Below are 22,246 nucleotides of genomic sequence, written 5' to 3'. Positions count from 1 at the left end.
GATAACTTAAGAGCAAGTTGACGTAGGAGCTTCAAGTTGATACCATAGGTATATCTACTAAAGATCTCGGGCGAGTTTGAATCTCGGTGAGCTCAACCTTAAAGTCAAGGTCAGAGGTCAGGTTTTCTCAAAATCTTTTGATTCGAGAACAAGGCGCTGTAGGATTTCGAATCCTCTGCTAGGAGGCTCATCTTTCTTCTGATGTATTCTTTTCATTCTCTTACTCTTGGGGAATTATTAGCGGGTTTAAATTGCTTCTCAAGCTCTAGAATTAACTGGAAATTGGTTTTCCATTACTGAGTGGGTTATAGTATTTATTTCATCCCTGATTGTATCCTGTTGTGTCCACAGAGCTCTACAGTTACACAGAAGAGCCAGAGTTTGCCCTCAACAGAGACTACTTCGAGGAGGACTTCAGAAGCCATGGTAATGTGTGCGTGTGTGTGTGTGTGTGTCCCTTCAAGTTCCAGAATTACAAAATTGCACTTGCACACTAAAGGCTGTAAAAGCGACGTGTTCAATGAGCTGCTGTGGTTTACAACCTGACCGGTGAGGTGAGGCGAGGCGAGGGTGAGCAGACACATCAAAGCTCTGCTCTTTTAAGCTGTTCAAAGAATTGATATCCCTACAGATTGAAGGGGCCACCCTTAAAGCATGTGATTAACGTTTGGTTGTCGAGAACAAAGTGGCTTTTCCAGTCTGTACGTCGGCGTTATTATCAGCCTGACAGGATCGAGCTTTAATACGGTGTTGCTTTATCTGCTTTTGTGTGGAAAATTGCATTAAATTACGTTTTTCCTGTTGAGCAAGAAGAAAAACTTTCTTCTTGATTTATTTTATTGTGACAAAGTCGGGTTTTCTGTATTGAGGGAGGTATTATTTTTAGGTTTAGGGCGTTACATCAAGTCCTGCAGAGACTGTGTCGAGGCGCCCTTTGTAGACGGTTTGAATCAGAAGTGAGTGGCCCTCGCCGTCTGTCACTTTCCCTTCATGCTGTGTGATGATGAATAGCAGAATTAGATGAGAGCTTCACTGTTTTATGGAGGAACAGAGGACAGAGCTGCCTGTTTGCATCACTGTCTTTCCATTAGTGTTTATATGTGCGGTTTCCTGTTTGACTCGTCCTTTTTGTGGACGTGTTAGTGTAGCATGTGAGAGCTCATCAATGTTTTATGCTGCTACCCTCCCAGTCACTCTCATGAATTACAGTTATTATCAAGGCACGTCTAATTGATGGTCTTTGCTGTTTAAAAAAAACGTTTTTTGTGATGTGTGCTGAAATTAGAACGTTTTTTGTGTGTTTTCCTTGCACAAGTGAGAGTGTGTTAAGTTGAAAGAGATCAGTGAGGATGCTTTACTCCTTAATGCTTATCACTGCCTGTCTAATCAACTGAAGAGTCTAAGAGTAGAAGATGGGAGGAAAAAAATGCCAGTCCCTGCTAGAGACTGAGACATTTCTGCAGTGCTGCTGTTTTTGTAGTTGTTTGAGGTGCACTCAGACTTAGTTTTTGCTAGTCTTAAAAATAGTGTTTTTTTTAAAGCATACATCAGGTTTCTCCTCATTGCTTTCAGCTATCTCCAAAACTAATGCAGTGAGCCACAACATACAAGTCTGCCAAAATATCTGAATATAATGGATTCCCAGATGGCAGAACTAACAGCTACTTTTGCAGTTAGCTTAATTAATTGCATGCACGGCACAGTGCAGTAAAATTAAAGCTGGAAATTTGCACTTTAATCACATCTTAATTGTTTGATATGTAATCCACTGTGATGAAGAAAACTCCTAACGAGAACAGGAAATGATAAGTACCTCGTTTGTGCAACAGCCAATGAGAATCCTGGGTTTACGACATCCATGTTACTATAGGAAACGGCTTTAGTGCAGCACGTAGCAACTGCATCATTCCTTGACCGTAGCAAACCAAGGTACGAGGACTGTGTCATTATTATAAAATTATTTATTCTTGTTATTTTGAAAAATTAACTTCCCTGTAGATTCAGATTGTTTTCAAGTTTCTTTTCCTCACTTTTTCCTCCACTTATTCCTCCACTCGCATAAAAAAATGCTGCAAAGTGCATCAAAACTTTGAAAAAGTCGACACAGATACACTCGGAGTTCTCTAAGGCACAGAAAAAAAATACAAATTAAATTTATCTGACTGCAACCTTGAACCTTTTGTTTCTGTGTCCTTTCTGCAGCTCGAGGCAGGCGGTGGATCGAGCTGACGGTGGAGGAGCAGAGGGCGTATGTAATGAGGCTGCTGGACGCGCTGGAGGTGACGGACAGGGACAAGAGGCTGAAGGTGGCCAGGGCCATCCTCTACCTGGCTCAGGGTGTGTGGGCTGCACAAAATACAAGCCTTTTTCACAGCAGACATTTAGGTTTTAGAGGAAACGCACATGTCTTGCTGTTAATATTAACCATGGCTAAGTCTTCAACAAGGTCGTGACAGTGAGCCAGAATGCACAGCACCTGAAATAGAATGATTTCATTATTTACACCGGTCACTGCTATTCTGCCATCATTTGCTTCGAATAGTCATCACTTCTCGCCTTGTTTCTCCAGGAGTGTTTGATGAGTGTGACACAGAGGTGGATGTCCTCCACTGGTCCAGGCACAACATTTTCCTGCTGTATGACATGGGCATCTTCACAGCACTGCTGGAGCTGCTTAGCATGGAGATAGAGTGAGTAAGACACCCTGGTTATAAATGTAACATTGTTCTTTATGCAGTGCTGCAGGGATGTTTCCAGGCTGGGGTGCGAAGCGCTCCTGGGGGAGTAGATGCTCCATCGCCCTCCTCGCCCTTCTTGTGGATCGCCTCAGCTGCAATGCCCGTTCGGGTCCCCTTCGCTGGGGCGCCCCCGGCGGGTTGACTTAGAATGAGTGCAGACTGTTTAATTAAAACAAAATTATCAAAAAGAATAGAACAATTATAGAAAACTGAGGTACAAACCTCTGTCCTATCGCAGATTTATTATAAGAAAAGTGGAGATTCAAACAAGCTTTTTATGGGCTGGCATAGAAGCATGCTGCTGCCATCCCATGTCCCCTTGTAGACATGCCCCTGCAGTGCAGTGAAAAAGTTTCTTTTTTGTTATATTTCTTACTCTTACATGTTTCAGATCATCAATTTTTAACATTAGACAAATATAAACTAGTAAATACAAAATGCAGTTTTGTAAATGATGATATCATTAATTGAGTGAAAATGCCAACCTCGTCTTGTGTGAAAAAGTAATTGCCTTGTAAACACAAATACAAGTTCACGTCTTAGTCTAACTCAGAATAAGTAAGGGAGAGAGGGGCTAGCATTCCCTGGGGATCAGAGAGAAAACAGAGAGAGAGAGAGAGAGAAGTGAGGAATATGCAGAGGCTGATGAAGATGGTCAGCCAGGCAGAGATGAAGCTGAAGCTGAACAGACAGATGGCTGTGATCTAATCATAAATCCAGTCCATCATTTGATGATGTGGTCAGTTAAAGATGACTAATGTATGCAAACTTGCCACTTTAGTTACATGGTCATATACAAATGTAATGATACTGGGAGCGCATTGTAACTGGATACATAGCACTACACCTCTGTTCTTCATTACTTCAGAGAGGCAGAGACACATAAAAGGCTGCTGAGGAGAGACTATAGGTAGCGCGCCGCCTGTGATCAACAGACCCCTTCACTGGGAACGTGGTGTGACAAAGGCTCCTTCAAGCCAGCTTTGTTGCTGCTGGTGTCAGCCTCAGTTGGGCTTCAGTGCTGCTTTGTTGTTACATAAGCTGCTGCGAGGCATCTTCAAGTTGCATAGAGCTGCAGAGCAGGGCGGTTTCAGCAAGACGAGCAGGAAAAACATGATGAAGTGTTAATCATACAGGTACAGGTAGTCTCACCTGCGATGTATTCAGAGACTGGCTTGCCACGTTCAGATAATCCACTAAAATCATGTAGCGTTTGTTCCCGCAGCAACAGCCAGGCGTGCAGCAGTGCAGTGAGGAAGCCTGCCATCTCTCTTGCAGACAGCACAGAGCTCAGGTAAGCAGCATAAAACCGATTCAACTTCCTGTCTGCTTCAGATCAGGAGGCCAATAAATACCGTTTAAAAATAACCAAAATGCTTAACTTCATGCCATCTGGCCTAATCTGCAAAATGTAATTGTATTCGCTGACTGTTGTCCTCACATTCATTTTCACTCTACTTCTGCCTAATGAAATTGATTTTTTTTAACACAACAGGCCTTACACACAAACACATGAAATCATACGATTCACACACATACAGTAGCGCAGACGGTGCGTTCCCTAGATGAACACTTACAAATAATTACAAGCTAGACGAGTGGATTTGCCCTTAATTACTGCCGCAGAACCGAAAGCCATTATAGTCCTTTTGAACCGAGCGAGAAGCTTTGTTGAGCGAACAAAGCATTTAATGTACAAAACACCACCTGTATTGCATCAGATAATTACGAGGGAATGGCTGCATTATCCAGCCAGAGCTCGGAGATTATTTTTTCCTAAATGCGCGAGCAATTTGCAAAACCAAGCGCTACTTGCTTATAATTTCCTCTGTTATATCAATGATTCTTGTACTTATAGGCCATTTAGGGCCATTGTATCTGGTCAGGGCAGCAGTTAAATGCATGCCACACACAGACAAATGCACACATAACCTCAATGTGTCCATGATGAGTTCTTTGGATGTTTCTTTTTCTCGCAGAGTCTTACTGAGCATCATGTACTTGATGGTGGAAACCATTAGAGTGCAAACAGAAGACGACCGACCTGAGTGGATAGCAGCCAGAGAGACCTTCAAGAATGAGCTCGGTGTGTGCGTGTGTGTTTATTCAGTATTTTGAAGTTGCATGAGTATATCTTTTCATTGGCTTTCATGCTGCATGTCATTTTATTCCATTTAAAAACATTGCCTTTGACCCCCCCTCCAGCTTCTCCTCTTTACAACGGAGAGCCCTTTGCTCTACTGCTTTTCACCATGGTGACCAAGTTCTGCAGCATGAACGCGCCACACTTCCCCATGAAGAAAGTACTACTGCTGCTGTGGAAAACAATACTGGTCAGTGTGTTACAGTCATGGTTGTTGCATGTAATGCAAATAAATCTATTTCTGTCCATGTCTGCATTTTTGTTTTGCTTTTTTTTTTTTTTTTTTTTTTTTTTTTTTTTTAATAAAACAAGTTTCACAAACACTCAGCGCCCACTTCATTATTTAGACCTTGCTGGTACCTGGTTGGGCCTTATTTTGCTTTCTTAGCTGTGTTAATAGTTGGTGGCATAGATTCAACAAGGTGCTGGAAATATTCCCCAGAGATTTTGGTCCATATTGACATGATGGCATCGCACAGTCGCTGTAAATTTGCTACTCTGTTGCATTGACATCTGGTTTTATGCTGCTGGAAGCAGCAGTCAGAGGATGGGTACACTGTGGCCATAAAGGCATGACAAGGTCAAAAACAGTACTGTCTTGTAGGCTGTGACGTTTAAATGATACAAAATTGCCACTGCGGGGCCCAAAGTGTGCCAAGAAAGTGTCCACAGTATTACACCAGCAGCAGCCAGAACGGTTGATACAAGGCAGGATGGATTCATGCTTTTATGTTGTTTACACCAGATTCTGACCCTGGCGTCATCAAGGCATTTTCTCCCAGAGAACTGCCAATCATTGGATAGTTTCCTTTTTTTTTAATACCATTGTCAGATGGCTATGATGTGGAAAATCTGAAATATACACAGCCCATCTGACACTAACACCATGCCAGGTTGAGCCACTTGGATTGTCTTTCCTCACCATTCTGGTGCTCAGTTTGAACTCCAGCAGGTCGTGATGACCACGTCTACATGACTAAATACACTGAGTTGCTGCCATGTGATTGGTTGATTGGGGGGGAAGTCAAACAGGCTAATATTGCCCCATGATGGGAAGGTCGGGGGTTCGAATCCACTGAACGGCTACCCTGAGCAAGGTACCGTCCCTGCACACTGCTCCCTGGGCGCTGTACTGGTGGCTGCCCACTGGGTGAATGGGTTAAATGCAGAAGAGTTATTTCCCTATGGGGACTAACACATACACATTATTGTTTACAAAATTAATTCCGCTGTTAATAGACATTACTTAAACTTAGTTGCTAATGTTTTATAACAAATGAATCATTGTTTACCTGGGTCTTTTCTGTCTTTCAGTTTACTTTGGGAGGTTTTGAGGAGCTCCAGGAGATGAAGGTGCGACACCGGGAGCGTCTCAACCTGCCCCCACTGCCAGAGGACAGCATCAAGGTGGTCAGGGCCATGAGAGCGGCCTCGCCCCCGGCCTCCGCCATGGAGCTCATCGAACAGCAACAGCAGCAGAAGAGAGGCCGCCGCAGCCGCAGGGTACTAGCCCTCAAGCACACACGGATCTCACACTGAAGCTAAATCCATTTAGACAACGTTTAGGTGACAGTGTCACTTTAGTGTATATTGCTGGCATGCTGTTATTAATACAAACTAATGTAATGTTGATCAGTTTCATCTATCTACCCTAGTAGACTCTCACTCTCTAACTCTTTGCTGGGTCACCTTTTTCCAAAAGTTCCAACATCATCAGTTCCCTGCTGTAAGTCAGTGACCACAGATGATCTTGGTGCTCGGACAGCTTTGAGAATCCCAGCCTCTCTATTTTTTTTAATACTACAAAGTTTGACTGGACAGGCTTCCTCTTTAATTGCCCCTCTTCCTTCCTTGTGTCCCCACAGAGTGCCTTTGTTGATAGCTTGGAAGGAGACAGTCCTTTTCCCAAGAAGCAGGTCTTTACCCACAAGTTCCCTCTTATTCTCCTGCATTTTCTTTCTGCACTGAGCTAGACTTTTTGCACTCCTCTCCCACATCCCTGCAACCCGCCCCGTGCAAAATCTCCTCTCTCTGCCACTTTGGCTTCCTTTTTCTCCTTCTACCTGCGTTTACTTTTCTCCTCTACGTGTCCTAACTGTTGCCATTTAAAACTCATCCAGTCCCGACCGGATGCACTGCACTTGTCAGATAATTTACCTGATTTAAATTGGAGTTTGAAGTTATCCACTGGGCAAACTCTTTAGTGTTTGAATAGATAATGGATTGGCAAAATTCTGATGTTATAGATGGTTTTGGTGCAGCCTTACATTCTGCCTAATTTCTAATACTCCATTTAATTGTTTCCAGCTTCATGCACATGTGTGTATTTCTTTTGCTTTCCTTTAAGTCTCCTGTTATTTTAATCATTTTTGCATGCTTCTGTTTTAATCCTCCAAGTGTCCCTCATTCCCTTCCCCTGCTTTGCTTTTCCATTTTGTCTTCTCCCCTCTTTTATTTGTGCTCATATTCCACTATTTTCCCCTCTTTTCGTTACTCTTTCTTCCTCCTCTTCCTCCTGGGGCGGCAGGGTTTGAGGGACAGGGCTGACTTGCTGGCTGTAATCACTGACGCTGGAGCAGTCCCATAAAGAAAGCTCACTTCAGACATCAACAGTAGGAGCATCTCCCTTGTAGTTTTCATCACATTGCTACTGGGTTTGGTCTCAAAAATCACCTTGCACCGTAGAGTGTGGACTAGGGGTCAATGTCTTTAAAATGCATTCATTGAGGAGGTGAATTGAGATCACCGCTACTGTAGTTTTACTTCTGCAGGTGCTGTATTGTAGGTTTCAGTTGACCTCTCTCGTAAATGGATGGCATTAAAAGCAGTTGCCCCCTAACCCTGGTAGAAAAAACCACTAGCTTTACCTCCCACATAGCAGAGAATGGCTTTTCCATAGAGAATGGCTCACGACACAGTCTCACCTTCTCCTCTCCCTCTTCCCACTCCCTCGCTCCCACCATACACTCACTATTAGTGCTCACTTAGCATTAGCGCTACCACTGATACACCAATACTGTACATCAACTCCAGTAGCTCAACTAATGCCCCGAACGCTGACTCATGCCTGATGCTTGCACTCTTACCACAATCATTCATTGTAGAAGTAGAAAACAAAGATGCTTTGTGTGTGTGTGTGTGTGTGTGTGTGTGTGTGTGTGTGTGTGTGTGTGTGTGTGTGTGTGTGTGTGTATTTGGCACTTAAGAGTTCAATATGAACACTGTCTTTTTGAGACTGCCGCTTGCGTTTTTACCCGTTTCTTCAGTGCAGATGTGTGGTGTGTGGTAAGTTTAATCAGACATGCTGCTTGTGGTGTTGTGGAAGTCTTTCTTCAATATATCACATTTGTTTCACAGGTTTTTGACAGGACACAGTAACCTAAGAGAGTTAAAAGAACATTTCAAGAAATCTGTTGCTTCAGTTTTTTATGCGGAATATCTGTTAGCTTAGCATAAAGACTTAAAGCGTAATAAACATGTGTCTATGTAGGTTTCCAGCCATCCAGCTTATTTCAGTCTCACGCACTTGAGGTGAAGGCAACTGGACTTCATGTAGCAGGGGACTTTATCAAAGAGTGTTTGGTGGCTAAAATGGGGCAAACTGCCTGTGCCTGACCGGCCTCAGTGAGGTTAAAGGAAAAATAGGATTCAGAAGTAAATAATAATGCAAAGGGCCGAATGCCTCCAGGTCTGGTGTAGCATGACGTGCAATTAAACAGCTAACCCAACTCTAAGCTAATGTTAAAAAACAAATAAATATCCTCCTATAAGGTTTTTTTATAGACTTTTTATTATTATTAAACATACCTTAGCTCTAAACCTCAATAATTTGCTTTAGGGGTGCTGGTTGACAGCTTAAATATCAATGACCAAAAAGCCCAAAGAAACAGTTAGCTTAGCTTTGCGTATTAGTATAGTATCAGTATTTGATAGTATTTTGATAAAACAAACATAGTTCCCTCCAAACGTCAAAAAGACTGCTATTACTGCTTCTAATGTGTGTTAATTAGTGAGCTTTAAAGGTGTTTGCAGATGCTATAACACTACATTTAATATGGAATGATGTCAATTACTTTCGTTTAGCTTCAAGGGGAAGCTGCCTCTTTCTATTTAAAGGTTAAGAGGAAGGCTATCACTGCCTCAAAATAATGAAATTTGATATTAAGTGAGCAATAGAGGTGGAGATCCCTAAAGCTAGCCTCCTGTATACAGCTTCATATTTAAGTCACACACATACACATCCACCCACACAGGTGTATTCATTCCTGTGTAATTAGACCACTTCACAGGTCTGTGTGGGTGTGTGCAGATATATTGCGGTTTGTTTTGCTGTTAAGAAGCTGTGCACATTTGTCATTCTCATTATTGTAACTGTGACATGTAAATCTCAACATGTATTGACTTCAGCTTCATTTGGGTCGTAATTAGCCTCTGTGCTAAGGTGATATGATGCATAATAGTGGAGTCAATCTTCTCCTCTGCTATCCTTTAGCAGAGGAGAAGATGTATTTCCCATTGAGGTACACTTACACACTTTTTGAAGGCTGTGTGTTTTCAGTGTGACCAGTATGTGGTGCCTCACAAATACCTCCGTCAGCAGCTTTCTTTAATACTCCTCCTGCAGCAGGTTTGCTTCAGCTGTCCCTGAAGAGTCCTCACACTGAGACTGCATTGCTATAAATTATATAATAATAATAATAATAATGTATACTTTATTGATCCCCATGGGGAAATTACTTGTTTTTCCTCTGCATTTGACCCATTCACTCAGTGAAGCAGTGGGCAGCCCACTAAGCAGGCGCCCGGGGAGCAGTGTGTAGGGACGGTACCTTGCTCAGGGGTACCTCAGGGTAGCCGTTAAGTGGATTCGAACCGCCGACCTTCCGATCATGGGGTGACCACTTTACCTACTGAGCTATCCCTGCCCTATATACTATCGGTCCAACTACTAACCACATATGGAACGCTTGAGCTGAAAGTGTGTAGTTTTTAGTATGCGTGTGAATTTTTTGGCACTTTAATTAAAACACATCGTCTTATGGAGTAAAAATGGTATCTGGTGCACTGCTTCCTGCAGTCTAGATAGAAGCACCTTAATTCCTTTTGCATGATTTTATATACATTTGCAGAGAAAAAGGTGCTTAAAGCTGATAAACTCACAGGTAAAGTTTATATGGTGGATTTTCAATCACTTCTTGGTTTTGCAGTGAAAACTGAAATTTATTATGTCTTAAAAATTTGGACGAGCTGCTAACTCCTTGGTTGCACAGTAGGTGCATATCTGACCTCCTTCCCCTCCTCTCCCCTCTGTCTCCCAGCCCCTGGTCAAGCAGGACAGCTTGGACACGTACAACGAGCGAGACCCCTTTAAGAACGACGACGCCCGGGACGAAGAGGAGGACCCTGAGGACACGGACAGTGGTATTGAGGGTGAGGTAGACCCTCTGGACCGCGACGTCATCATCCAACCGCCACCACCGCCACCTCCTCTAAGACCACCGACAGAGAGGGTCAACTTCCCCAAAGGTCTTCCTTGGGCCCCTAAAGTCAGGTTAATAAAAAAAATGTTGTTGCAATCTGTATTCCTAAAAGTCAGAAAGTTGTTCATGATATGACGTTTTATTCTACAAAGGTTCCAAAGGATTGGTTGGTTTGTTACCACGGTGACCACTGGGGTACAGGAAACTTCAGCTGGGACATGACGGGAAGGTGGTGTCTGTTTCCCACCCTGGTTTCGAGAAGTTAAAAGTAGATCTTAAACACAACCTCCTCCAGATTTCTCTCCTCGCCAACGTCCAACAATATGCTCTCCATCTGTGTATTTCAGACACAAGCCTGGGTGTCTCTGCAGGGGGCTGCTGTTGAATAATACATCTCAGAGAAGACAAACACGTTATAGCAGTGCATCAGTTAAAGCCTTTTCTTTAACTGAGCCGTGTCACTGGGCGCTCTCGTTACTGTGTGTTTTTTCTTTGGTCAGAGCGCTGCATCACACAATGGTGATTAGACTCTGATCAGTAGGAGGTTCTTAACCCTTCTCACAGAGAACAGCAGCAGCACACCGTGTGCCCGATGAGATTTGAGAGGGAGCTGATGCAGTACGCTGTGACCTTGTGTTGTGTGCGTTTATGTGGGTGTGTGCGCACATATTTGTGGCTTAAATCTCGCTTAAGTCTGCTCCTGTGTCTTCAGGGAGAAAGACATCGAGCACTTCCTCGAGACGAGTAGGAACAAGTTCATCGGTTTTACTCTGGGGAAGTAGGTGCTTCATCTAAGACTGTTAAATATCTGTATTCATTCAGTTTTTGCCGACTTCTTCATTCGAGTGCTGTTCGTTACTTTACAGTGACACAGAAACCCTGGTGGGCTTACCCAGACCCATCCATGAGAGTGTCAAGACTCTTAAACAGGTGAGTGTGGGAATTACTGTGGGATTATTTTCTATGTTTTTGACTTAGTAAGTCATTCTTACACAAATTCACATTTCTAGATGCCCTTATCCACTTCCTTGTGGATATAGTCTCCGTTAATCAATACTCCCACACTGTTGAATCCTCTTGAAATTGGCCTCCCACTGAAAAATCCATAACGTCTTCATAGAACAGACTGATATGCTTAATCACACAGCTCTGGGTGTCAGCCGACGATGCTAATTAACAATTATTCTCATATGTTTTTGTTTTTTTCTCCAGCATAAGTACATGTCCATTGCTGAAGTGCAGATCAAAAGGGAAGAGGAGCTGCAGCAGTGTCCACTGACTCTGGTCAGCAATCCTACCAGGCTTGTGTATAATATAGAGTGTATTACAGGGAGCAGGCACAACTGTAATGATTTCTCCAAGCACGCCTGATTTACGACTTATTAGGCTTATGCACCAGACACAGTAACCTCACAAATACATTAAAAATGAAGAAAGTACCATTCCCATCAAGCCAAACTCTTTGCCAGCTATACATATTTAAGGTTTAGAACTGCATCTTGCACAGTTGGCATAAGCGGTCCTTCAGATCTCTGTCCACTGATCAGCTACAGCCGTAAACCACCTGCCTGATACCGTGCTGGTGCCACGGCAACATCTCTGCTCCAGTGTTGTTGGAGCCTCCGTGTATCCGACGTGTTCCAGTGACTGCCGCGGGCATTTACTTGACATATACAGTACATGAATCATAGGACCCCAGGCTTCCCAGCAGAAGGTTGCATCCTAAATGTCTGAGGTCCTCACCCAAACTCTGCGGGTGATAACAAACACCTGTGAATGTGATTCATGCTGCTAGTGTCCATGACCTTATCCCGTCAGTCACTACCCACAGCTTGTGACAGCAGGTGAACATAAATGAAAAATATATCTATATATACCGGAAATATATATATATGCGTGATACTGCATAGATCTAATTCACATAACTGCAAAGTATTTAACCCCATGCTCAATGCTTATGTAGGTTATGTCGTGGTCTCTACAAAGATTCACTGCAGAAGTTTAAATCAGCCACAAGTCCACAGCATTGCAGTTTTTTGGAGCATCTCCAGGGCAGGTGAAGCCAGTAGGACCACACTGGCTGCAAGAAGGAATCATGTGATCCAGAGATCTGTTAATTCTTACCAATACAAAGACATTGTTTTGCCTTTGGACAGATGTTGTCAGCGCGGTAACATTAAAACTGTGTGAAATACAGTGGCTGATGTCAAACTTGAGCATGAACGTGAATATAGGTCTGGTTCAGCAACATTAACTCGATCGATTGGCTGTGATCACATCATGTGATTGGCTCTAATTTCCCCAATTCTGTCAGTGTTGAGCTTATATCTGCCTTTGTTCAGGTGTTTGAACTTAAATTTGGAAGAAAGATTCGAATGTTGCCCTATTGAGCACTCAGTGTTGACTTTCCACTGTATGCACGTGTTATCTCCCAGGGTGAAGAGGAAGTGGAGGACACAGCAGCAGAGATGCTGTACCTGGGAATGCTTCCCAACCTGTCACAGTATGTGGTGAGTGATTAATGATTAAATTCTCACCGGAGTTATTGACCTTTGTTTAATAAAACCAGCTCATTAAATCTTTAATAGTCTAACACAGAGTCTCAGTGGTTAGCAACTGTCTCTGTACTGGTTTCAATCATATTTCTGATAGCACTTCGTGCTTCTTTTTTTTTAGCTAGCATTAAATTATTGCACATTATCTCATATGAAATGTGTTTTGTGGAGGACAAAAAAGCTTACAAGATTTTTAAGAGGGTACTGTAGAAACTTGAATGATTAGCCTGTTATTATTCCTCTATTTTTGTGTTCTTTTTTGCATCAGATTGCCCTCCTGAAGCTACTGCTCGCTGCAGCTCCGACCTCCAAAGCCAAAACGGACTCCATCAACATCCTGGCTGATGTGCTGCCTGAGGAGATGCCGTAAGTACTGCGGAAAGACTGCTGGGATCCTTGACTGTCTTTCTTTTCTTTCCCCTACCCGTGCTGCTGTTTTTTTTTTCTTTATTTTGTCATGATGCTGTAAATATCTAGAGCCATATTTAGATGAGACAGTTTTGAAGAGTAAACACACTTTTGCTAATAATGCTCAGCGATAATTAAAAAAAGATGCAGTGTGGAATAAAAAGAAAGAAATTCTCTCGGGAGCATCTTTGCACTGCTGTTTATGTACGATTTATTTTTATTTTTGTCTAATTGCTTGGCAAGAAAAAAAACAGCCTGCTTTTCTTATGGATTTTCTTGGCTGTTAGCACTGGTGGAAATGCACTACTTGTGGGTTGTTCGTGGTCTGTAGGATGGCTCTGTTTTAGATTCGCTGACACGCCAATGAAAGGAGAGACAGTTTTCCTGATGCAAAAACACCCACTCAGAAAAAAGAAAGATGTCTGATATTTTCATGGCTGAAATCCATTTCTTTCTTTTTTTTTTGTGAGCGTGTTTTGAAACTACGCACTCGCTCACCTGCCTGAGCTGGCAGCAGAACCATCAGAAGGCCATACAGGGTGCCTGGGTTCAAGTCTGCCCCAGTTTGTTTCCTGCGTGTCTTCCAGTTCTGTCCTGGCTAAAAAAAAAAAGTTTTTTAAAAAGCCCAAAATAAATCTTATTCGGTCTCCTTCTGTGCCTGTCACTTTGTCAGAGAAGTGATTATACTGTTAAAGACCCAAAGGCCTTACAGTCACAGCGTGTGTTTCTTTTAGTATCACCGTCCTGCAGAGCATGAAGCTGGGAATCGATGTTAACCGGCACAAGGAAATCATCGTCAAGGCCATCTCTGCTCTGCTGCTCCTGCTCCTCAAGCACTTCAAACTCAACCATATCTATCAGGTTACACACACACACACAGACACCTTCACTGTGCCCTCCTACATACACCTTAACTTACTTTTCCTCCTCTTACATGTCACCTCTCTTCCCTGATAAAATCCATACACCTCCCCCACTGTAACCTCCCCAGTCCTGCGCCTGATTAATCAGTCAAGTGTGCCATCGCTTTCTCCATTTCATCCTCCTCCCCCCCTCACACGTTTGTAGCTTTATCTTCACTCACAACTCGCAAACCCCTGACTCAGCCACACAGACTCGTAATTGGAGTTCATTTCAGTGAGGACGTAAAACTCACTGAAAAATGATTCATCCTCATTTCTGGTGCTTAGTATCTCAGTTTTTTGTTGCTTCAGTGATTATGAATTTTTCTGATGCTAGTAAGGGATATCTACATAGTTGAAAAGCTGCTCTGTAAACTTAGAATGATAGCGCCCTCTGTTGCAACTAAAGGAGATTACATGCTGACACAATTTTGAAGGGGAAAGCGGCTCCAGTGGGAAGCCAAATCGGTTGCGGATTGTTTGAGACCCACACAAACTCGGCATTGAGATGAATACTGTAGCTTCAGCATGAGAAATGACCCCACTTGGCTCCTGATCTTTTCCACACTCAGCAGTAATATTGGGTTGTTTTTTCCCCACACCCCCCAATGAAAAGTCTGAAATGTGTTGCATTATTTTTACTATTATTGACTGATTGATTGGCTTTCCTTTCTTTCAATACATATCACTAAATGTAACCGTTGCATTTTCAGCCATGGCTCTTCTCCAGACTGTTCCTCACTGCCACCTCCTCTTTTTTTCCCTGCAGTTTGAGATTGTCTCCCAGCACTTGGTGTTTGCCAACTGTATCCCACTCATCCTCAAGTTCTTTAACCAGAACATCATGTCTTACATCAGTGCCAAAAACAGGTAGGATCCTTTTCTCTCATCCTTTCGACTTACAGCGCCATTTACGTCACCATATTCAACCTCCGACGATCAGTCGCACAAGCATCTGTTTGTGTAATAACCTAAAAGAGGTTCATACAGATTCACATTAAGTTACAGGTGACAGGTTGATCTGCAGAGTTATCAGTTTTTGTCTCTCGTTGTTTGTTTCTGTGTTTTCACACTATAGTATATGTGTGCTGGACTTTCCCCATTGTGTGGTCCATGAGATGCCTGAGCTTACAGCTGAGAGCCTGGTGAGTCACACTGATTGAGCCTCAATGAGTAATAGTCAGCTAAGAACGTAGCGCTCGCTGTTTAATGATGATCTCGGTGTCTCCACGTGTGTTTTCAGGAAGCCGGAGACAGCAGTCAGTTCTGCTGGAGGAATCTGTTTTCCTGCATTAATCTGCTGAGAATCCTGAACAAGCTGACCAAGTGGAAACACTCGAGGACCATGGTGTGTAAATCTGCATTAGTCTGCGTCTCATAAGGAAGCCTTAGGTTGGAACACCCACCTGAATTCAATATCTTTATATTGAATGCAAAGTGATATTTGCCTCCTTACTAGTGTGCATCCTGTTAAAGGGACATTTAGTTTGTAAGATTCCTTCAATTTGCTTCATTATATTTAATCTTTCTTTCAGATGCTGGTTGTTTTCAAGTCTGCCCCCATCTTGAAGAGGGCTTTGAAGGTGAAGCAGGCCATGATGCAGCTCTATGTTCTCAAACTGCTCAAGATTCAGACCAAGTACCTGGGCCGCCAGTGGAGGAAGAGCAACATGAAGACCATGTCGGCTATCTACCAGAAGGTCCGGCACAGGCTCAATGATGACTGGGCCTATGGAAACGGTAAATAGCAGCTGGCAGAAGTAGTATGCTGGGATTTGTTGAAACAGGGATTTTCTGCTTACATTTTGAAAAATATCACGAAAACCCCCAAAAATCTGAAAATACTGGCCAATCAGAAGCTACAAATAACACTGTGCACGGAAGCTCCGTTTTCACTGACCTAAAACATTGTTTATGTGTGGACGAAAGGTCAAAAAACACGTCTCATGGGAAGAGAATATATCCTTGTGTACTGGGGAACAGCCATCTGTTTGCACAGTTCAGTTTGATTTACTAAAGACCAGTTTATGTTTTGTGACTCGTGTGCTCTCTGGGTTTTATTTCATTTTTACTCCTTTTAACACTTTGTCTAGGAATTTTTCTTTAGCCAATTTGGAGCAACTGATATGTGATTTTGGGGACAGATACAAAAAAAATCCTTTAATAAATATAGCAACGCATATTCTTTATGTATAATACACATACAGTATATCTAAACCATAAAGTTACTGTAACTTAAGTGAAGAAGGCATTTGTTCTGCACCATTCAGCTTTGATGACTCTCTGCTACCTGTGCTGCAGTGCTGAACACATAGAGCAACCTCTGCTGGACAAACTCTGTTATAACAGCACTTCCAAATTCAGATTTTCTGCAGTGTGCTTTAAAAAAATGTCAGTATGCATTAATATGTCTATGATAAGCCAGTGTCTGACTCTTAGTTCACAGTGACAAAGTACATTAGCTAAAAGAAAAGATAATGTAGTAAAAATATAAATAATACAAATTAAAAATCCATCCATCCATTCGCTTCCGCTTATCCTTTTCAGGGTCGCGGGGGGCGCTGGAGCCTATCCCAGCTGTCATAGGGCGAGAGGCAGGCAAATTTAAAATCCGATTTAAAGATGCAAAATAGAATTTTCTAACAGCGTTTTAATGGGAACAGCTGTGACAGTTTTATTGTATGCTTTATGATGATAACACAGGGTACTTATTATGTTAGTCAAAAACTGTCGAGTGGAGCTTAGTAAATTGTAGTCTGATAGGCTGGAGTCACAGATTAAATTAGGAACATCCTGCAGCATTGCTCAGAATACATTCAGTTTAGCCTTTTAGATCTTCCTAAACGAAGCAGTCACAGAGCTAATTGGCCCCAGCAGTGCTCCTCACTCAGAGCTGATGAACAGAGAGGAGACTGCAGCATAATGAACATGTGTACCCGGGGCTGTGAAAACAGGAACGTTCAGGGTAGTTACTGCATGTATGTGGGTGTTTGTGCAGCTGGTTGCATGATTCCTATACTGTCATATATGTGTGTAGTACAGTTGTCCAGCAGCCAATGGCAAACTGTCTGGTTTGTGTTGCTATGGCAACACGGATGGGGGTGGCAGTGGGGTGGGGGGACTTTTCAGGGTCTCCATCCCTGCTGGGAGAGCAAGCAAGCTGTCACTGTGAGCGTGACAGAGAGAGCGGGAAAGAGTAGGAGATAGAAAGAAGAAGCAGGCACTTAAATTCAAATTGTGTAAAAATCGCAGATATCGACGCACGGCCGTGGGACTTCCAGGCAGAGGAGTGTGCCCTGCGGGAGAGCATCGAGAAGTTCAACAGCCGCCGCTACGAAAGGAACAGGAACGGAGATTTCGCGCCCGTGGACAACTGCCTGCAGAGCGTGCTGGGCCAGCGCGTAGAGCTGCCGGAGGACTTCCACTACAGCTACGAGATGTGGCTGGAGAGAGAGGTCTTCTCGCAGCCAATCCAGTGGGAGGGCCTACTACAGAATCCATAACGTACGGGGAGGGAGGGAAGAGAGGGGGCATGAGGGCGTGGGGTGGATGTAACTGTGCGAAGGTCACACATTGAGCCTCTTGGGAGTGGTTTAAGGAGGTCGTACCAAGCAGCGCCAGCGGGAAGAAGGAGCTGGCAGCTGCATGCAGCAATGGAAGAAACGACAAGAGGATCAAAGATGAGTTGTAAAATGGATCCAATTAAAGAGTGCCACACACTGACATGTGCCTATAACTACTATGAACACACATGACCGGCAAGAACAGAGGTAGCAGTTATAAGAAACACCTGGTATCGCTGTAGCAGGAAACTGTTTTTTTTTTTGGCCAGTTATACTGCCCCGCCCCCATGTTAGACAACAAAAACATCGATTTCTACACCATGTCCCTTTTTTTAACACGTCGGTGCTCTTCTGATTCCTCAGTGATGTTTTCCTCTTTATTTGTATCAACGTGTGTTCTAAACATTACATGATAAATGATTGTTTGAAAGAACCTTTTTTTAAATTTAACACAGAGCCTACTGTAGGTATAGAGATTGTGGATTGTCGGTGATGGGTTTAAACATTTCTATTATATATTTTGTATAAAAGAGAAATGGAGCCACAGGGTTATGATAGTCCAAATGTAGAAATGGGAGCTCTTTGCTCCGAAGACACCAAAATAACTAAAGAGAAATATACCAGCGTATTAGTGTATGGGTTTGTTCTGTGGATGTGTAAAAGTCTTTGTGTGGAGAAGGAAATCTGAAAAAATGGGAGATGTGAGTTTAAAAAACTAAATGTTTTGTCCTAAAAAAATATATATCTGTATTTTTAAGTAGAAAATTAACCTTATATACAGAAATCCTGCTATTCCAAATATCTTAGCTTCATTTTTAGCAACGTCAAACCTATAATTACTGATGTCCTCCAGGGTTTGTTTCGATACATGTCGTGAGAGATGAAGAGGTCACAGAAGCTAATTGGATGTACTTTTTATCAAAACGCTTCAGTTTTTCATATCACTTTGAATGAAGCTGTAACGCTACAGTCACACTGGGGAAAACATTGGTTGGAGGTCGCAGTGTGACCACAATTATTGCAACCGTGTGCAATGAACTTGCTTTTGAAATGGTTCCTTCAAAAGGTGCAGACCAAGCCTGCAACCACTCACAGTCAGTCGCTGTCTTCAAAGCCACTGTGGTGTGCCAAGAACAAAGATATTGACGAACCAGCAACAAGATGGAGTCAGTCTTCTATCAGTCTGTCACTGAATATGGTCAAGTTGGAAATTAAATGCAATGCGTTTGTGATAATAAAGCAATCAGCTAAGATAAATCAGTGAAAACTGCAAATCTGTTGCTATCTACAGACACAGGACATCACTGCTTAGATTAAGAGTCCAGCCAGAACCTCAAAGATCTGAAATACAAATTCAGAAATGGTGACGTAATTGCTGCAGGACAGCAATTTTTACTGAAAATTACACAGGAATTTAACAAAATGCAGTCAATTGAAAGCCAGTTGTTTTGAGTTCTCTGTTGAAAACAAAACAAACTGGCTCAGATTGCAACATGTTGGTAATTTGTCTGCATTTCTAAACGGACAATAATTTGCAAACCTTTTTCTGTTTGTCTGGCAGTCAGTCTTGAATTGGACAACGACTGTTTAAAAACAGGTTTTCTCCCGGCAGGCGACCTCGGCAGTTACAATTGGGACTGGTTGCACAGACGTAGGGGCGTTGCACTCTCGATCTCCCCAGTGGGTCACCACAAATGCTTGCAATTGGTTGGCGAATGTGAAAAATTCAGTGCAGCTCCTGGGCAATTATTCATTTCTCCCAGTCACAATGAGGTTATAGTTGTAGTTTCACTCAAGTATGACTGAGCCATAATATGACCTGTGTATCACTTGTTTGAATTTGTTATTGACTGTGGAATGGGGAAGGTTTTTTTTACCTATATGGAAGACCAAAACTGCCAAGATTAGAACTAAATTAAAAAAAATGAGTGACTCAGTTAATTAATATTCTTTAAAATATACCAAAAATATAGGCATAGCATTTATTTACTCGTGCATTTATTCTCATATTTGCCAATTTATCCATTTATTTCTTGTTGTTCATTTGTTTATTTATCCATTTATTATGTTTCAACTACAACCTTTTCATTTCTCAATAAATATCTTCTTATGTTATGCAAATTGAGCAGCTGTAATTTCAAGTTCATCATAAGATCATCGTCGTGTCTTTTGGTTAGTTAATGCCAGGCTCAACTTGAACAGTCAGAAAGCTGCTTGAAATCGTAGACACTAAGGCGGAAATAACACTGAAATACATTCACGATTTAAAACAAATATTTTTAGTAAATTCCATCCATTCTCTTCTGCTTTTCCCTGTCAGGGTCACGGGGGGCTGGAGCCTGCTATTTTTAGTACATGTTTAACAAATTGATTAAGGATTTAAATTTAATTGGAAATAAATAAATATGTGCAGTATTTGAAAAACAAGTCCAAAATTGTCTTTAAAAAAAAAAAATCTTTGTTTCCTAAATGTCAAAGCTTTGACGTTAAAGTCTATTTTTCTTTGTTTATTTTCTATGACTTTACAGCTTCGGGATGTCTTTGGATTATTGTGGTAACAATGCAAACAGAGAAATACTCAAACAAATATTAATACATAAACAAACACAAAATAGTTTCTCTCAATGCACCAGAAACCTATTCAATAAAAAACATTTTGAGACATAGTTCTGACAGATATTTGCAAACATTATTATTCAATATTATGGACATATTGGAAAGTCCACAAGTCTGTCTTGATCGTGTCTTTTCTTGGCTGTTGTGAATAGAGAAATTTACACACACAGAAGAAATTCAAATAAAATAATGTAATTGTCCCTTTTTATAACTAAGTTAAGGCAATTTAAAAGGTTTTTCATCTAAATAATGGAGCATTTTTTTTATTGATTGTTTAGTTTGGCACTCTTTGTCCTCCACAGACTTAAAGGTCGATAGTGTGTCTGTTTTGTCTTGGCACGCCACAAAGAAGCAAGACATTAAAAACCAAACAAAAAATGTTTTATGAAGTGTTTCCAAAAGTTGTAATTTGTTTATTTTAAAGCAAAAAGACCTCTAGAGTGAAAACGAATTTGTTGTCTTGGCTGGACTGTGTCTGCTTGCTTCCCTGAGCTTTTCTATCGAACCATCTGGAGTTATTCGAACCCATGATCGGAACAGTGGCCATTCCGTTAACTGACGCCCCACTTCCACTCAACAACAGCACAACATGTGAACCACACTGGTGGTGGCGGTTGTCACAATAATGGTGCTGCTTTTCCAGTTTAGTGCAACTTCCTGTAGATGCGACTGCCTAAACGATGCTTCAGAGGGGAGCACCTTGATTCCTGGATATGTCTTTACTTAAGCACACAAACAAGCACAAAGGACAAAAAGCATGTACTTTTGTTTTTGTACAATTGTTGATTGTTTCAGATTGTTATCTACTTGCTTTGAGGGGTTACAAACTGTTACGTATTATCTCTGTATAGAAATAATTTTGATACTCAGTCTTGTTGAAATGTGCATGACCATGGTTCTGTTCTGTGTTCACGTGTTAATGTCTTTCCAGTCCAGTAAGAAAAGTTTTTTTTTGTTTCTCGTACAGTCACTCGTACAGTGTTGTGCACCACACAGGATTCTGTTTTTGTTTTCTTCTTCAGGAAGGCGATATCTTTAACAATAATATTGTATACTTTATAGATTCTCAGGTTTATGGAGATGATATATATATATATATATATATATATGACAACAGTTTTAAAAGCTTCCTTGCCATTCTCTGGCTCACTACCTGTAAAGAGGAATATACATTCTGATACACCTGAACCTCTAAACATTTACTGCATAAGCTGTGCATCGTCACAAAAACACAGTAGCTCATTGTGAGTGTTGGTCGCACTTAAAGTTCAGATGTAATGTTTATTTCTTTTTGTATCTTGTGCCAAATTTGAGTGCCATTTCCTGTTTTTATTCTCTTGTTTCTGCTATCTGCATTCAAGTCCATACTGAAGACTTGGAATGCAAAAAAAAATGTTGTTTTTTTTCTACCTGAAAACTGTACAATCAGTGAAAATTGCCGTTTATTGTATCTAGGGTAATATTTCACCAGAAGTGTTTAGTATTGTATGGACGTTATTACCGTATATATGTGTTTTTTGTTACTCACACTTCCATATCTGCATATTCTAGATCCAGTAAATACTCGACACTGAAGATGTTCAGGGGTATGTGCAATTACACATCCATAGAGGCATTATACGATAGAGTGACAGATTACGATATCAGAGTTGCAGAGTTGCTTATTAAACAGTGTTGAACACTTGTGTTTGTTTGTCGACTCATTTTAATTTGTCGGAGGGGTTATGTGGGGCAGAAAGCCAGTTCACACACAAAGCTGTGTGTACACACACTGAAGGTCAAAATGACCACATACTCACTCTTCCCCAGGCCAATGTTCCAGCAGTTTGGGTACAGCTGTT

General features: G+C 41.8%; 1 protein-coding gene across 3 annotated transcripts in view; it reads left to right on the top strand.

Annotated features, from left to right (window-relative positions):
• strip2 (striatin interacting protein 2) overlaps positions 1 to 22,090 on the top strand; it is a 31,445-nt gene extending 9,355 nt beyond the window's left edge. For 2 of the 3 annotated variants that reach the window (XM_086268331.1, XM_086268329.1), the window contains exons 3-22: positions 352 to 426; positions 2,203 to 2,337; positions 2,570 to 2,690; positions 3,964 to 4,032; positions 4,718 to 4,824; positions 4,944 to 5,071; positions 6,196 to 6,384; positions 6,747 to 6,797; positions 10,200 to 10,432; positions 11,074 to 11,139; positions 11,228 to 11,291; positions 11,574 to 11,645; positions 12,797 to 12,871; positions 13,185 to 13,282; positions 14,059 to 14,185; positions 14,996 to 15,096; positions 15,305 to 15,371; positions 15,470 to 15,574; positions 15,762 to 15,966; positions 17,479 to 22,090. In XM_086268331.1, coding sequence (XP_086124457.1) covers positions 352 to 426; positions 2,203 to 2,337; positions 2,570 to 2,690; positions 3,964 to 4,032; positions 4,718 to 4,824; positions 4,944 to 5,071; positions 6,196 to 6,384; positions 6,747 to 6,797; positions 10,200 to 10,432; positions 11,074 to 11,139; positions 11,228 to 11,291; positions 11,574 to 11,645; positions 12,797 to 12,871; positions 13,185 to 13,282; positions 14,059 to 14,185; positions 14,996 to 15,096; positions 15,305 to 15,371; positions 15,470 to 15,574; positions 15,762 to 15,966; positions 17,479 to 17,729 — 2,339 coding nt within the window. In that variant the 3' untranslated portion in view covers positions 17,730 to 22,090. The remainder of the gene's footprint in view (positions 1 to 351; positions 427 to 2,202; positions 2,338 to 2,569; positions 2,691 to 3,963; positions 4,033 to 4,717; positions 4,825 to 4,943; positions 5,072 to 6,195; positions 6,385 to 6,746; positions 6,798 to 10,199; positions 10,433 to 11,073; positions 11,140 to 11,227; positions 11,292 to 11,573; positions 11,646 to 12,796; positions 12,872 to 13,184; positions 13,283 to 14,058; positions 14,186 to 14,995; positions 15,097 to 15,304; positions 15,372 to 15,469; positions 15,575 to 15,761; positions 15,967 to 17,478) is intronic. The other variant, XM_086268330.1, reaches the window with a different exon arrangement.
• The last annotated feature ends 156 nt before the right edge of the window (positions 22,091 to 22,246 follow it).

This window comes from Aulonocara sp. 'chitande type north' Nkhata Bay, linkage group LG17 (assembly GCF_057382095.1).
Source record: "Aulonocara sp. 'chitande type north' Nkhata Bay isolate Kocher_YH1m ecotype deep benthic linkage group LG17, A_spYH_male_GT1.1, whole genome shotgun sequence".
Taxonomy (NCBI): Eukaryota; Metazoa; Chordata; class Actinopteri; order Cichliformes; family Cichlidae; genus Aulonocara; species Aulonocara sp. 'chitande type north' Nkhata Bay.
This window is presented reverse-complemented; position numbering and strand designations above follow the sequence as displayed.